At 34.9% G+C, this 18610-nt stretch overlaps 1 protein-coding gene across 1 annotated transcript in view; it reads left to right on the top strand.

Moving 5' to 3' along the window:
- LOC145691713 (ABC transporter A family member 4-like) overlaps positions 1 to 18610 on the top strand; it is a 55492-nt gene that overhangs the window by 6145 nt on the left and 30737 nt on the right. Inside the window, exon 3 of the mRNA XM_081767049.1 lies at positions 13104 to 13171. Within this exon, the coding sequence (XP_081623175.1) occupies positions 13104 to 13171 (68 nt within the window). The remainder of the gene's footprint in view (positions 1 to 13103; positions 13172 to 18610) is intronic.

Here is an 18610-nt window from a genome sequence, read left to right as displayed (position 1 = left end):
TTTACGGGGAAGGAAATAAAAATCACCAGTTAGGAACAGGGTTTTTCGTTCACAAACGAATATTACCAGCAATTAAACGGGTTGAATTTGTTACTGACAGACTTTCCTTTATTACTCTCAAAGGACGGTGGTGAGATATTATTGTTTTAAATGTACATGCTCCAACTGAAGATAAGGGTGACGATATGAAAGATAGTTTTTACGAAGAATTGGAACGGATATTTGACCAACTCCCGCGATACCATATGAAGATTCTATTAGGGAATTTCAATGCGAATTTAGGACGAGAGGATATTTTCAAACCGATTATAGGGAACGAAAGTTTGCATAAGGAAAGTAATGACAACGGTGTTAGACTCGTGAACTGTGCAACATCCAAAAACCTAATCGTGAAGAGTACAAAATTCGCACATCGCGACGTTCATAAATACACTTGGACATCACCAGACGGAAACACACATAATCAAATTGATCACGTTTTAGTAGATAGAAGAAGGCAATCTAGGATAATTGACGTCCGGTCGTTTAGAGAGGCTGATTGTTACACTGATCACTACCTGGTAGTAGCGATAATACGGGAGAGATTATCGTTCAATAAAGGTAATATTCAATGTCCGAAAACGAAGAGATTTAATTTAAAGAAATTAGAAGAGAGCCATGTAAGAAAGGAATACCAGATTGAAGTTTCGAATAGATTCTTGGTTTTAGAAGACTCGGAGTGCACTAGTGTTGAGGATACTTGGATTGAAATTAGAGATAGCATTAACAGTTCAGCAATAGAAAAATTGGGACACGCGGAAATACGTAGGAACAAACCATGGTTCGACGAAGAATGTATTAAACTAGCAGAGAAGAGAAAACAGGCACAATTACGGTGGCTACAAAATCCGAATGAAATAACTACACAAAATTTCGCAGATATCAGGCGGGAAACTTCCAAAACTTTTAGAACAAAGAAACGCGATTTTTTGAAAGATAAAATTAAGGAACTTGAAGATAATAGTAAAAATAAAAATATTCGGGACATGTATAAGGGGATAAGCGAATTTAAGAAAGGCTATCAACCTCGTGCCTATATATTAAAGAAAGCTGACGGAACAGTTCTCACTGATACGGATAGCCTCTTAAATAGATGGAAAGATTTCTTTGACGATTTGCTGAACACGCAGCCAAAAACTAATGCGCGTGGAGAAAAGGAGATACACACCGCAGAACCGTATATTCAAGAACCCAATCGAATAGAAGTAGAAGCCGCTATAAAGAAATTAAAGAAACACAAATCTCCGGGTGTGGATGAAATTCCGGCCGAGTTAATTTTAGCTGGAGGCGACAAATTGTGGAACAAGATACACAAACTCATTCTCCTTATCTGGAACAAGGAAGAATTGCCACAAGAGTGGAAAGAATCAATCATTGTTCCAATTCACAAGAAAGGCGACAAAACGGATTGTAATAATTATCGATGCATCTCTCTTCTGTCAACATCCTATAAAATCCTTTCAAATATTCTATTAGCAAGACTGACCCCATACGCAAATGAAATTATTGGAGATTATCAGACGAAATCGATCAACTATCGACCAAATATTGACCATTCGCCAAATACTCGAAAAGAAGTGGGAATACAATATCCCGGTACATCAACTATTTATTGATTTTAGAAAGGCTTACGACTCGGTTAGAAGAGAAACATTGTACAACGTTCTTACAGAACTTGGAATACCGAGAAAGCTAATTGGATTAAGTAAGATATGCTTAAGTGAATCTCAAAGTAAAGTCCGGGTAGGAAAATTTTTGTCCACGAGCTTTCACGTCCAAAATGGCTTGAAACAAGGAGATGCGTTGTCGCCATTATTATTTAAGTTTGTGCTAGAATACGCTATAAGGAAAATCAAAGATAGCAACCAGGGCCTAGAGTTGAACGGTATTCATCAGGTGATGGCATATGCTGATGATGTAAATTTAATAGGGGATGATAGGAGAACAGTAGAAATAAATGCAGAGATTTTATTAAATGCTTGCAGGGACATGGGTTTAGAAGTAAATGCAGAGAAAACTAAATACATGGAAGTGCGTCGGGACAGTAATACGGCAAATAGTAGAGTCGTTAAAATATTAAATAATACTTTTGATAAAGTGGATACTTTCAAATATTTAGGATCAATATTAACAGACGAAAATCATATTCACGAAGAAATTAAATGTCGACCAAAAGCAGGGAATTCGTGCTACTATTCGGTTCAAAATCTCTTGTCGTCACGAATTATGTCGAGGAATTTGAAGCTTAAAATATATAAAACGATAATCATGCCTGCTGTTCTGTATGGTTGCGAAACATGGTCACTTACTGTGAGAGAAGAACATATACTGAAAGTATTTGAGAACAGGATCCTGAGAAGAATATTCGGACCCAAGCGGAACGAGAATGGGGAATGGCGGAAATTTCATAACGAGAAACTACATAGTTTATACGGTTTACCCAACATTGTAAGGGTCGTCAAGTCTAGGAGGCTTAGGTGGGCAGGTCATGTAGCTAGAATGGAAGAAAGTAGAAGCGCTTTCAAAGTCTTGACTGGAAGACCCATAGGAAAACGACCATTAGGAAGACCTAGGCGCAGATGGGAGGATAATATCAAGATGGATCTCGCAGAGATAGGAATACAAAGTAGAAACTGGATGCAATTAGCTAAGGATAGAAGTCAGTGGAGAGCTTTTGTGAATGCGGCATTGAACCTCCGGGTTCCATAGGCCATAAAGTTAGTTAGTTAGTTAGTTAATGTTTGTCCTCATTTTGTATTCTCTGTATCAAATTTATTTCACCAGCTATTAACGTAAGGGTAGAAGTTTTGGTGCCATTCTAAAGAGAGAAAGAAGAAGACATTTTTCAAATTACACAAGATAATACAAAACACTTTGAATTCAAATAATTAATATTAAACGTTAATTACATAACATATTTACTAGTTGTGTCGGAAGTTACTCGTATGTTCCTGTTCGTTTGACAAACTGAAAGATATAACATTCAGTAGAAATAAACATGAATATATATTTGAAAAGATATTTAAATTTAAGAGTCATGAAACTAACTATTAATTATTTGTGTCACTTGCATACAAACATGTTTTTCAATATTTTCTTATCTCATTTTAATTTATCACATAGATAACAACAGTCACATAAATAGATGAAAATTAAGCTACCCGTGTAATTCTATGAACAATCCCTTATGATGTGTTTGTCTTCAGTTGCTCCCTCAATAGATGAAGAATAATCTGATGTCAGATAAAGTGAACGTGGTTGACTGCAAAAGATCCCATATAGAGATTAAGAATGTTTCTTATGTAATACTAATTGTAATAGAGTTTTGAATAATTGAGAAACGTTATTATGTTAGTAGATCAACGATATCTTGTAGAGATCTACTAACATAGAGTTTGTTAAGCGCAATGAGCTTGCATGACCTCTAAGAATAAGCGCACTGTTCGTACTGTTCTCTCATGGACAACGGCACATCCCATTAGATCAACATGGTGGTCAGAATTTCATCTCCTATAGTATGTGATGTTTGCTGGTGCAGGAAGCTCCTATAGCTAATATGATTCAGCCACTACCTGCAATGATGGCAACGGATCTTTTTGAAGCAAGACAATATGCCAAGAAAAGGTCTGACTCCACAAGGTTCCCAATCCTATGGTATCACCACAACCTGGGAGAGGACTCATGCTTTGGGAACCTCTTGAAACCAGCAAGAGATATAAGCACAGCCATTCTACCTCAGACTAAGAATAATCTTGTACCTGTACTATCGGAATCAATTATTATTTTAATTCCCTCAGTAAGTAGTTCAAGAAGGATGATCTCCCCATGAAGGATAACTCTCACATTTGGTTCAACTTGCAGCATGAAACAGCGTAGATCCTATTGATAATATATCCGATTTAAAAGTTCTTTTCTTTCACTACATCTGACGAGAGACATAGCTGAGTGACGTTAATGCACAATTAGCGGAATTGAGGTGGTAACAGTCCAATATTTTCGGTTGTATACTTATTGTGTGTTACTGAAATAAAATATCATATGTTTATACCGTTCAATCAAATGAGAGCTTGTGATTAATGAAAGCGAGCGATTATAAGATATTTTTTGGGATGAGAATGAGATATAAAAACAGGTTGATTTCGAGAAAACCTAGACAAAGGCGAAAACATTCAAATTACTTGTGACTTAACCAATATATTCTTGCATACGGATTTATAGCTCTAAAACCTTTTCACTGTAACGACGCATGTTAATGTATTTTAAAATATCCAGTAGATTTTAACAAGACAAATCGTTAATTACAACTTTTATTATTGAGAGTAAAAGAAATTTAGCCCACAGAAAGTGATTTTTCTTTAAAAAAATATATATACATATATATCTGTATGCTTGGTCCCTTTTAATCGATAGATTATGACCCGAAATTCACATAGAGTACTTTCTGAATAAAACACGTAATTTTCCAATATAATGGAAAGAGTTCTACTTTAGCATAAGGATTTTCGAAAACAATACAATTCATTACATCTTATTTTTGAGTAAGAGATTACATATCAAATTTACACATCAAATTTAATTTTCTCCTCACGTTCTTTATTTTATGGATAAAGAAACGGAAATACAATAAATATAGAAACGATCCACAGTTTTGTTTCCCTTAGGAAGGGTTTTATAAAATCTCTGATGAACTTGATTCCTTATTTAAATATATATATATATATATATGAAAAATATATTTCAACCCAACCCATAGAGTTCAATTTCTTCACAGATATATAAGCAGTATGTTAAAAGATTCAATTTCCAAACTTCTAGAAGTAATTCTTCACATTAATGAAAAGAAGTAATTTCTTATACTATTGAAATAAACATAGGATAAAGACCGCATTTTCCACTTATAGCATAATAAAAACGGCAGAAAATATTCTTTAAATCTACACGTTCATTTCAGCAGAGAAGCTTTAGGAGAGGGAAGCTACTGAACAATTTGGAATCCCAAACAAATGAGCTCACGCCGATAAACGAACCCTGCTTTTCCACACCAAAAGCTCGTAAGCTAACCGCGTAGCCACAAGTGAGCTAAAAAAATCATTTTCTGTGCTAGTAATCGAAGATGACTATTATAACTTTACCTTTTCATGTAGCAGGTTAATATTTGTTTCAAAATATATGCAACCACACATTGGGTACTTTACGTTCAAACATATGTTTTCTTTTATGTGTAGGAAAATGAAATCAAATGACGACGAAAATGAGTTGTGTTAACGCTTTGACTATACATTTCCTAATTTGCCATTGTTTAAGAATAAAATTGGGAAATATGGGTTATGTTATTAGATTTCAACTTTGACGCCTATATGTTGAAGTAGATGAGATTGTAATAGTTTTCTAATAGCTAGTTAATTTAAACATTAACTGTTAGAACATTCAATTGTATTAGAAACAATTTCCTTCTAACTTAAGTGGTATGGAACTAATTTGAACACTTTAGAATCACGATAGGTACTTGCGGCATCTATCGATTTTGTCTACTACCAGTATCAGATTTTCGTAATTTTGTATCTTGCTGTTACGACGAAACAAAAGTAATTGAAATTACAATAATTATTTTGCGCTTAGGCAGTACAGCACACAAACAACGAAGAAGTAAAACAAAGAGAAAACTCGAGATTATGGGGTGGATATAACGGTAACAGCAATTCCCTTTGCCTGACAGTTCTCTATTTGATTCATTTAAAACTTCAAAAAATTTACTTATAAGTGTTCACAAATTAGTTGTCTGACTCAAGGTAATATTATTATATTGTAAGGATCCCCACGTTGCCGTACCAGGTAATAACCACGTGTGAACTACGTGTGTTGATAATAAGCACAAACAAACAGACGACGTTCCCGAAGAGGAGTCGATCACCATCGCCAACAGTCGGAAGGACGAGAATCGACGATGGAAGCCGACAAGACAGAATTAAAAGGACCTGCACACCTCGACCAACATCAATCTTCCCGGATTGATTACAACACCTAAAACCCCTCTCACGACGCTTGGTCACCGAGAGTATCTCACCTCAAGGCCCACGACGCTTTGTCACCGGGCTCCGATCTAATCTTACCTAATACTAGTGGAATTTCTTATTATTTGTGTACATAAACTCTTTAGAATAAAAGGTGAAGGGAAAAACCCAAATCCCGAGTACATTTATTTGCTCTACCCGAGAAATCTTTACATGGTAGATGCGTCGGAGTCTATTTGCAGACACTAAGAAGGCTTTTTATTAACGAAAGCACGGACTTAAAAACTTTTTAACATACAGTGTAAGTGTTACTAAAAGCAGGATCATATAAAAGATAGTATCCGTATTCTCATAAATACTCTCATTACTCTTAACGGTAGATTGATTCGTTACAGGCTGGCAGGTATTTATGCCGACAACTAGATCTGGGAAAAATACATATAAAGAAGGCGATAACAATATGGCAGAATCAGGCTCCCGCATACCTCTTAATATTCCTTAGATATTCTGGTTACAGTACTGACGATCCCGATCGATTTTTCATGCTGTTTGATCATTTGGCTTTACTTCAGGCTTGGACCCCCGAAAAGAAGAAAGAAATTCTTCCTATGTATCTACAGGATGTAGCTCTCGACTTTGTCTTACAATTACAAAATCTGAATCAATTCGACACACTAAATAACGAACAACTGAAATCCAAATTAATTTCTCTGTCCCGCCCAAATATACCAGCGTATAAGGCGGAACTAGACATTTTTCAAATTCAACAAAACTAAAATGAATCAGTCGATTCATATTTCTTAAGGAAATTGAGGGCTATCAGATAGCTGATGCCAGAGGCTTCAGAACAACAGAAAATTCATTTTCTTTCGTTAGGACTACAACGAAATTTGCTGCAAAAGATAGCGTTAGAATCCTTTCCAACAATCCAACGGCTGCAAGATCGACTCCACGTACTGGAAAAAGCTCAAAATCTCATGCAGAAGAGGAATTATGTAGAATTGTCACAGGAAATTCATTCTTTAATCGGTCAACCTAACCGCCCCTCACCACTCCCTTTGTACGACCATTATAGCCAAACGAATTCTAATTCATACATGCCAACCTATGCTCTTATTTACGAAGTCATATCAAGGACTTCACGACCAAGATAGAACCTTTCCAGCAACTTCTTACTAAAAATGCCAAATTTAAATGGACAGAAAAACACGACGAATTATTTGAGAAGTTGAAAGAATACATTTTGAATGCCCCTTCTCTCTATCATTTCGACGAAAAGCTAGAGATAAGGCTATACACAGATGCATCCTCTCACCAGATCGGAGGGCTATTAGCTTGTTTTGATCCCAAAACTAACGAAGAAAGAATCGTTTTCTATTGTAGCAGACGTCTCACAAAAACTGAGATCAAGAGCTCAGTATGGCAAAAAGAACTGTACGCTATTATATATGCTTTACGCAAATTTAGATATTTCTTACTCAATCGTAAATTTAAATTGTTTACAGACGCAAAATGTTTAACCTGTTTACGTAGTCACCCGGACAGGGTAGGAAAATACACTCGTTATAGACTTTTCTTAGCTGACTATAATTTCGATATCTGTCACATCGAAGGAAAGAAACATCCCGCTGATATCATCAGCCGCTTAGAGCAGAATAGCAGTGATATTTCAGAACCCATGGACCCACATCACGCAATCGAAGATCTACATGCATACAGATCCAATTCTCTAGAGGAACCCATTCTCCAAATAGAATACTCAGGATCTTTGAAGAAATTACGAGAAGAGCAGCGTAAGGATGACGCATACGCTGATATTATAACAGTTTTAGAAGGGGGAGAACCGGCAAAAAGTTCCACCAAGAGGTCAGCCAAATATTTTCGATTAAAAGACAACATATTGTATCGTACACAAAAACATCCCGAACTTGGGCTATTTCATCTTTTGTGCATCCCGAAAAGCTTGGCAGGACACTGGTTCGAGTCTATTCATAAGGACCCGTCAGTTCCTCATTTTGGGTTTTCTAAGACATATAAGACTGTCCTTAACAAATACTACATGCGAAACATGAAATCATACTTGGCATTCAGAATCAAGAACTGTAGGGAGTGCCAACTCCTGAAAAAACTACCCAGAAAACAACAAGGTGAACTTCTGCACCACCCGATAGGCCATATAGGAGAACGATGGATGTTTGACGGCTTAGACCCCTATCCGCACGAAGAAGGAAAACCAAAATATGTTTTAGTCGCCATCGAAACAAGTACACGTTATATAGTGACGAAAGCTGTTAATCGGATTACAGCGGATACAATTGAACAATTCTTATTGGAAGAAATAATTCTGAAGTTCGGCGCCTTTCGTTTCCTTCATCTGGACAGACATCCTGTGCACAGAGCGAAGAAACATCAAAAACTAGCAGAGATATATAACTTTGAATTTAAGTTCTGCCCTGCTTTCAACCATCAAGACATAGGATTAGTTGAAGTTATGAACAAAACACTGCAGAATTCCTTAAAATTTTTCGTCCAACAGAATCACGAAACATGGCCAAAATTATTACCTCATATTACTTTTGGTTTAAATAGTTTCGCTCAATTAGGAACGAAGAAATCCAGCTTCTTTCTCATGTTTGGATACGAACCCAGGACCATCAGCGATTGCAAACTACGGATTACCCCTCAGCTACAGCTTGAACGGGACCAACTCGTAAAACTTCGAGAAAAGACACGCCATAACTTATTGAAGGCTCACGAACAACAAAAGAAGTACTTTGATAGAAGACATAAACAACAAACTTTTCACAATGGAGATAAAGTACTCATTTACTTTCCCTTTCGAAGAATTGGAGAGTCATCACAATGGACCGATAGATACTGCGGACCGGCTACAATAATCTCAAAAGTAAACAATAATCTCTATCGAGTTCGAATGCCCCATAATTTCAGGGAGAGAGAACAGAATATTTCTATTGACAGGATTAAGCCATTTCATGCCGCCGAAGAATACATATACAATGATAATGATGACGTACGCACCAGCTAGGAAGAAGAGAAGAAGAGAGAAAACCAAGACTAACATCATCCTCTCAGCAGATATAAACAAGCGACATGCGAAGCGCACTCTTCATGTTTCAGCGGCCGACAAGGAAAAAAAAAGCAATAAATAAAACATGGAATAGAAGAAAACAAGATACAGCATATGATGCAGCTAACTATTTGAAGTGACCAAAGCTAGTACCCACCTTAGTATTCAAATCTCAAGCGATCCCTTGTCTTTTTTTCACTCTTATAATTCCTAACCAACCTACATTCTGACATATAAAAAAGCATACATACATATAATTTCCTTCAGTGAACAAAATTGCAAGCCAGCATTTTCTTTCGACTTCGAGCGAACGAACTTCACAAGGCCATCTACAACATTTTTATCTTCGCTTCTCTGCTGCGTATCATATAACTGTCACTAACACATTAACCTACAAATACAGAGTGTTCGGAAAATCAGGACATTTGATTGGCAACCTTTTTTCCGTCTTGACTACAATTATCAATGTAATGACTTTAGCCGTTCTCTAAGTATGTTCTGTCATCTATTAAATGGTACTAGCCAGAACTAGACCAATATTAGAAACTTTTTATATAATAGCACTCTTTGACGTGTGAACTTCATAACATATACTGCGGACATTACCATCAGTGACGTAGTTATAACTATTAACTGTAATCACCAGAGCTTCGACAGCCTCTCCTCTGAGGGAGATGACGTGATATACGGATCCTGCTTAGATTAAGAGGACAAACTGTCAGTGCTCCAACTTCAACTTTAGAACTTATGTGATAATATCTCAAACAGTGATATCAGTGACCAGTGCTTTTTAACTTTGCTTTTGTGTTTCAGTGTTATAGTGTTTTCCAGTGTATACTGTGCCCAATATGCAGATTCCATGCTGGCACAAACACGAAAAAATAATCCAGTGGCTTATTTTTTTCTACGTCCCGGGGATGTAAGGATCCCCTCGTTGCCGTACCAGGTAATAACCACGTGTGAATTACACGTGTTGATAATGAACACAAACAAACAGACGACGTTCCCGAAGAGGAGTCGATCACCATCGCCAACAGTCGGAAGGACGAGAATCGGCGATGGAAGCCGACAAGACAGAATAAAAAGGACCTGCACACCTCGACCAACATCAATCTTCCCGGATTGATCACAACACCTAAAACCCCTCTCACGACGCTTCGTCACCGAGAGGTACCTATCCTTATACCCACGACGCTTGGTCACCGGGTTCCTGTCCTCTTTCTCACGACGCACGGTCACCGAGAGAGAGATACCTAATCTACACCCCTCTCACGACGCTTGGTCACCGAGAGTACCTCACCTGAAGGCCCACGACGCTTGGTCACAGGGCTCCCATCTAATCTTACCTAATACTAGTGGAATTTCTTATTATTTGTGTACATAAACTTTTTATAATAAAAGGTGAAGGGAAAAGTCCAAATCCCGAGTACATTTATTTTCTCTACCCGGGACATATTTCCAATATTGTCAGTCAAGCGTTACTTGAAAAAAAAATCAGGTATAATGATCAAATGCACTGATATGCGGGAGACACGAAATTGGCAATGTAGCTACTGCAGTCGGGGTACACTCAGGGTGGGTTCTACGGGTCTGGATCCCCTGACATCCTGACTTCTGTAAATGTAATTTATGGTAAAGAATGAATTTCAAATATTAATGTATTTAGACCTCATATTAAATTAAGATGTCTCCAAGAGGATTGGTTCTATCCTTAAACACTTTTGCTATACATTTCCTGTTTTGCAGAGAAAATCATCTGTCTTTAATGCATTTTAAGGGTAAGGATAATAGTTGAAAATGTTCAAAACATAGGTATAAACCTTTTAGTTTTCACAAAAACCTATTACTTACTATCTGATAATATATTTTTCTAGTAATTAAGTGGTAGTAAAACCATTGACAAAGGATAGAAATGAAATAAATTTTCTTTTAATTCAACGAAAATATTTATGTTTATCATACATTATTTCGTTGTATCAACGAAGTAGAATTTCAATCATTTCACCATAAGCACCCCCAAATACAGCTGAGTGTCTAGTATATATTGATTTCCCTGCCTTTTACTTCTAAACATACTTTTAAGCAAATTAGTAATTATATTTTGGAAAAGTTACAAAATCACATTTTATTGTGGAAAGGTTATTTTACTTTATTACGAAACAAAAATATTCTTTGAAGATAAAGTCTCTTGTTCGTGAATATACAACTCTTGAAAATAACATTGACTAATACATGAAAAAGAAAAATAATGATAGTCATTTTTGGTTACTAACACAGTAATGAAATAATTTACTTAAACATTGTTATTTATCATTAATTAGAATTTAAAGGTGTCTTCTTTACAACGAAATTATCTATACGATTCGTTGCGCCATAACCAAGCAATTGAAAACATGGATATTTAGATAGACTGCATTCTAGTTTCTGTGTAATTCTTTCACCCAATTCTGAGAAGTCTTATAGCTCTCAAGCTATGACTCTTTAAAATTATTTGCGACTTTTTTCGCAAGTTGCAACTCTGAGATTCACGTATTTACGTTTATTAGATTTTTTCTTTCACTTGCTATAAAAATTACTCCCTGGAGTTTGTGCGTTAATATTTTACTATATTCTAGATACCTAGGTAAAACTATGAGCATAAATCTATACTATCTGATATGCGAATCTTTCATATGAATTTTTGTTTCAAAACGCAGATCTCAATGAACGCAGAATACTTAAGGCGGAAAATGTGTTAAGCTATTCCGGGCAGAGCACGTGAATCCTCTTCATATCTCTCAGGAATGCTTTAAAAGAACTTTCTTATTAATTACTCTTGTAGCAAAATGAGTTTTCTGTGCAAGTCTTACGGCTTTAGATATTTGATTGAAATCAGAATTTGTACTGTTTCATATAGCCGTGTAAGATATTTTTATTTCGCAGAAGCAGACGTTTTCGCTTGAATTGTGCTTTCATTACGTTTAGCGTAACACATTTTACAACTCTAACTTAAGCAAAGCGTTACATTACACATTCTCTGAATAAATGACAGAACATCTTGATATTATATTTATTCTCGTTGTCTCATAATCCTCCTTAGAGGAGGATTTTTTACTAACATTTTTTTTAAGAGCTCATATAAGACTTACCTTTAACTTAAGGAAATCTACTAGTAAACACTACTCTACACAGAGAAGAAAATTTCAATTTTAAAGTAATTGTCACTTTCCCGTAGTAACGAACCAAATATATCAAAATGCTTAAATGTGTTTCCACTTATTTTGGAATCAGTTTATAAACCGAATTTAACCTCTTCAATTTAAGCCATCCTCATACTTCGCTCGTTCTCAATAAACATAGACAAATTTGAATGTTATAAAATCGAGTCCAGTCTTCTCTCTTAAAAAGAATATATTTAGAAACAATTAATTCATTTCCCCTATTCATATATAAGTTGTATATCGAATTTATCATTTTCAAGTTAAGGAAATTTGCACATTCTGCACGTTGTGAATAAACAGAAATATTTCAATTCTAAGAGAATTGTCTCTCAAGGACAAATGGTTATGTACGTACATTTGTGCGCTTGCTTTCGGCAGCAATCATGTAATGAAATATACACATTGTTATTTTTTCCAAATTCATTAAATACATATATAAAATAAATTGTGAACTTTACTCGACTATCGTATGGGGTACTTCTGGGTCTACTGACGGGTATGCGCATCGTAAATCTACAATGATATGCATGCTTTATTTATCTGGAACAATAATGAACTAAATATTAATTTCGGTTAATCTTCCATCTCCACTTGGACCTGCAGTATTAATTAATTCCTTACAATCACGCTAAATTTCAATATTTGTCAAAGAAAGCAATACTAATGAATAACTTGTAATTTATATTTACAATAAAGTACCTTCAAATTTGGGGTAATTTTATTTTGATGAAATATGGATTTTGTTCTAACCCTGTGTCATTCCAGGGCAACATTGGAGGCTGGCAAAGAATTTAATTTGGACCGTGAGAAAGTCGACTTTGCTATGTGCGAGGGTAAGTTTCAATTATTTATAGGGTTGAATAACTTCTAATATTCCATATGAGTTTCAAACTGTTTTAATTGTATTTGATTACCTCAGGATCATTTTACATTATGCATAAAAAGTCATTATTTCTCTAGTTAGTTACTATGTTTTCCAAAAGGAGATCTTAAAGTATAAAACGCTAATCCAATATTAAATGTTCATGTATTGTAGGTAGCATTGTTTTTTTAAATTTTGATATCAAGAATAGCGACTTAAGAAATAAAAAATAAGAAACCCTCATTGAGGCACGGTTGCTAGTTAAGGTTAGCACGCGAATTTAAGATATTTTAAAATTAAATGCATTACAAAATCTTTGTCGGAACTCGAGCTTCAAGATCATTTAAAATTATTACGAAAAGTTAATGATAAAATTAAATTAGAAACTATTAAACATTGGCTTTACTCACAGGCTGAGACGTTTCTATATTGTTCGTAATGAGGATTAATTACGTAAGCGATCATTGCTTAACAATGTAAATTCAGATAAATTCAATAAAGATAATTTTGAAAGGGATTTGCACAGGAAGAACTTGACTATATTTTAATTAAATTAGCTTGTCGAGATTAAACATATAAATATAAACTCAAGAGTAAAAGCTACAGACCATTATCGGTTAGCTAGTTTATATAATAAATTCAGTTTCTGATGTTATTGAAAATACTTTTTACCTTTATTAATTTATGCAATTACGTCATTACATTCAAACCATTTAATATTTTTTCTACCACTTGCATGCTATCTCGTTCCGTTGAATTGTGATTTCTAGAAGGACATTTAAATTCAAGACTGGCCATGCTGTAAACAATCTTCACAGCTGGGAGTATTGATGGGCAGTTGGAATATTCGCAGTGGGAAGGAAAATAAAATTGGGAAAATTACAAGGTTATTTTCCTGGCATATGAATTCCCTGGAAGAAATTAATTTTCATTTATCTATTTTATTTTCTAAATTGTAAGATCTATATGATTGATTACTTTATTTTCATTTACCAGCATTTACTACCAGGTTTTAAATAATTTAGAGGTTAAAATATTGAAATTTGCTAACTGTACTTTTTATAATAGTCAACAATATGATTATTAAATTTCCATTTCCATTTGTACTATAAAGTAGCAAAACACTAATTTATAAATGAAAAGGAACAACTCAGGAAAGTAATCTGGAAATTATGTGGAGGTATAGTTGAAGTACTATCAAATACCCCGAATCACCCTTAGTAATAGAGGTGACTGTCTGCTGTCTGACTCAGAGCTTCTGAATAGGTACTCAGGCTTCTCTTACATGTGAATTACGATATTGGTAGGAAGAAAGATCGCGAGTTGCAATGTTATGTCCAAAATTCTAAAGATCAGTCAGTATCTTACAAATATTTTGGACAAATATGTATGCGCAAATGTTGATAAAATGAAGAAACATGTTTTCTGGCAGTTACCTACATTAATTATTTTACAACATTTACAAATTTGATATATTTATACATCAGTAGTAGGGTCAACTTTAAAAAATCCACTTACATATAAATATAAACTGTTTAGCTATGTAAAAGTATGTGGACTTCCTACACCAAATGTTTTTCAACATATTTACTCCCATAAAATATTGTAAGTAAATATACATTTGTATGTACTCTCCAAACATAATAAAATAAATAATACCGTACAGAATATACATTTTAAAGAATCCTCTGGAGTCAACAGTAATCAATATACTGATTAAGAAAAAGAATTTGATTTTTAAATCAATATAGTAATAGCATACAATTTTCTTTTATTTACACATAAATTCCCGGAATATTCCCATTTTTGGGAATCTTCCGGGAATTTTCCCTGGGAATATTCCCAAAACATATATTCTCGGGAATTTACCCAGCTGGGAGTAGGTGGAGAAACGCAGCAGGAAGGGTCATTAAGACCGAATTTCTTTCCTTGCAACCTTGTTAGATGCTACCGGTACACGGTAATTGATTCGTCTTTAGTCCGTTTACGAGTATAACATACACGCCGTATTTGATTCAAAATTTTGTAATTTTTTTTTAAAAAAATATGTAATGTTGATAATTTAGTTAATTTAATGATATAATACTCTCGAAATCCTCAATTGCATATTCCTTGTTTAGCCAACCAAGTTGACTATTAACAAACTAATGTTTTTAGGGAGTTGAAATGACCCTTAGTTAATCGAGCCAGAATATGCAACGCTTTAGATGAGGGGTTACTGTTGTGGCTCCCAAATCCCGCGGTGCTGGTTTGATTCTCCTCCTCGACCTTTAAACTTTTAAAAAGTTTCATTTACAAGGCTGAGCTCCAGTTATATGTTCTTAAATGAAAGATAATCTCCAGTGAACAAATTTAGTGTTGATGCTATCCTCAAAACAGAGGAAGAAAAATGAATGGAGAAAACGAGTTACAGAGTTAATTTTTTAATGATTCTATATTTGATAATATCAATTAATCTCATTAATTCTTAAATTGTTGTTAATTCACATTATATACTCTCCTTTCCTCTTTATGTCTCAATATGTAAATTTTCACAAATAGTATGGAACCCTCAGTTATATTTGCAACCTAAAGGGAAATACGCTTAGCACGGATAAGTTATCCAACTGGTTTGAGTGTTATCAAATTTTGCATTTTAAACATTTACAAATAAATTACTGCTTGTCAATATTTAGATTTTTCATAAGTCCTTTAACTAATAATGAAATCAGATTAGATGTTGTTTCGAAATAATATTACGTATCAATCAATGACGCAAGAACCTAGCAACTCAGGCCGTTAGACATCCAAAACTTTCATTGGGAGCTAGATTCTTACCCCGAATGATCCATCAATCTTATCCTTATCTTATCAATCTTATCAATCTTATCATGAATCAAAATGATCCTTCACTTTGATTCATGTGTAGGTAGGACTTCTGTTAATAGTTTCAAAACTAAGTGGAAGACATTGTGTTTACCTAAAAGAAATCTACTACATATATCGCGTAACCTATCCTTACATTATTTGATACGTATATATGTGTAGCCATTTGAAATAAGTTAACTTGTTTATACAATCCTTATTTGAGTTAATTATGAGATTATGTAAGTTCCCCGACTGTTATATTCTCATCGGCGCCTTTCTTGTCCGTATATATTTCCTGGTACTGTATTGTGTACTGTGAGTATAGGTATCCAAAGATTCCCTTTTGCCATTTCGTCAGCCAGTGTTTCGGCTCACTCCTGCACAATAACACTTTACGTTATGTATTTGTAACAAGTGGGGACATCTTCACGCTGCTCTTCTAGCTACTCTACGGGACGTAATTTATCTTAGAGCGGGCATTAGTTGGGTTGCCTAAGTCACGGGTTTTGTACCTCAAAAATGTATGTGGCTCACTGTACATACCAGTTTTCAAGCTATGTTGGATCATTTATTAAACAATGTCAACGATGAGACTAGTTGGTTTATCAGTAATTGCTTCACGAAATACCAATAAGCCATTTTCTGACAGCTTTTGCCAAGCACTAAATCTGACACTGGAGACAATGTGAGCCTCGTTTGAAAGAGTTTTGCAGAGCGACAATTCGTTTCTCCTTCACAAGCCATTTACCGTTCATTTTCATCGCATGGAGATTCCACGTGGCTATGGTCGTCTGCAGCAAGAAGTACTGGAAAATGAAGAACTGCTACGAAGCAAGCGAGAAATTGTAGGTGTAGAAATTAAGATCTAAGACTCCCAGCGTGCGCCTTTGTCATTGCAATTGGTCTGAAGAAATACAAGACTGTACATATGAAACGATATAATCAGTATAAAAATCAATCTAAATATGTTGTGGATCAAGGAGTGAATGCTTTATGTGTAAATGGAGGATTCAATTGGACCATACGACCAGTGTATAAGAAATTTGGCAATTCCAGTCTTACCTTAAAGAGTTTAAAATTATAGTTGATACCAGTTCCCCAGGCCATGACATCATGTACGAGGGACCTAATGATGAAAACAGCACACCCATAAATTTGATTTGTTTAGATGACTGTTTTGATATTATCCAATCTTTGACTGCCTGTTTCGCCACCGATTTCTATTGCGAAACATGCAATAAAAGTACCATAAACGTAACAAGCATTCAAAACATTGTACCGTAACATGCTAAAAATGTTACAAAGAACTGTATGCGACATGAATTAATCGTTGATCTTGTGCAACAACTTTTATCGTCAATTTTATCGCGAAGAATGTTTTAATAATCATCGGATTGAAGTATACCTTCAAGGGGAACATATCTGTAAAATGGTGAAGCTATATACTAAATGTGATAGAGTATATTCTTTTTTGCAAACCGGAAAACGCACTTATGATTGTAACGAGGTATTTTGTAATATATTTAGAGATTGCTTCAGAGTCACAACAACGCATCATGATTCCCGATCCGGAAGGCTTGAGATCTGCTATTCTTTCGCTTATGCACGCAAAGCATTGTTGATTTTTACGATGTAAAATCCATGTAGGATACGAAAATTGACGATAACATGTTTTTTGCACGTCCCGAATTTATTAGTTGCACAACAAGTATGTTATGCATGGTTTTAAAATAACGATATCCTGAAGTCTTGGAATACTTCTTGTCAGACAAAAAATATTTTTCAAGGAGACGATCCAATTTAAGTTTTTCTTCAGTACTTGCGGGAATGGCGTGCCAACGTAAATAAGATTTTCTGACACATCAATTGTTTCTTTTATTAGTTGATATTAGTCGTTTATTAGTTGATATATTTGTCTTATTACAACCTATAGTATCTCCATTCTGATCATGACATCATCCCGAATTCTTTCTCCCATGATCATGTCTCTACTTGTCCAACCTAACTTTGGTAAACTGTGACGTACAAAAAAGACATACGTACGTTAGAAAATCATGCATAATTTAAATTACCACACATTCAATAAGTATTTAGATAGGTAATGTAAATGTTTTTTCATGATTCATGCTGACACGTTCGTAGAAAAAGAAAGGTAATATCATTCAGCATCCGCTTAAGTTAGGACATTTCATTTAGAATACTATGTTACAACAATGTCGATGGAGGTCTGAGGTCGTATTAAATAGGATCAAAATACTAAGTTTAATACTAAACAATCTTACAATTATTGAGTTTTTGAATTATCTACCAATAACACTAAGCAAATTTAAAAAAAAAGTGATTCAATTTATCCGCAAATAAAGGATATTTGTTCCATCCAAAGAAAACATCCAAGGAAAAATGAAATGTCTATCGAAGAGAGAAGCAAGTTTATGCAATGTTACAACGACCACCGTAATAACACGTTTCATTTCCAGAAGGAAATTATCAACTATTCCATTCAAGATGTCAATGTATTACGCCCAGCATGTGTTTCCTATATGACGTCATTTGAAGCAATAAC

Source organism: Thermobia domestica, chromosome 8, assembly GCF_964235325.1.
Source record: "Thermobia domestica chromosome 8, izTheDome1.hap1.1, whole genome shotgun sequence".
Lineage (NCBI taxonomy): Eukaryota > Metazoa > Arthropoda > Insecta > Zygentoma > Lepismatidae > Thermobia > Thermobia domestica.
The sequence above is the reverse complement of the archived record's forward strand: the minus strand, read 5'-3'. Positions and strand labels throughout refer to the sequence as shown.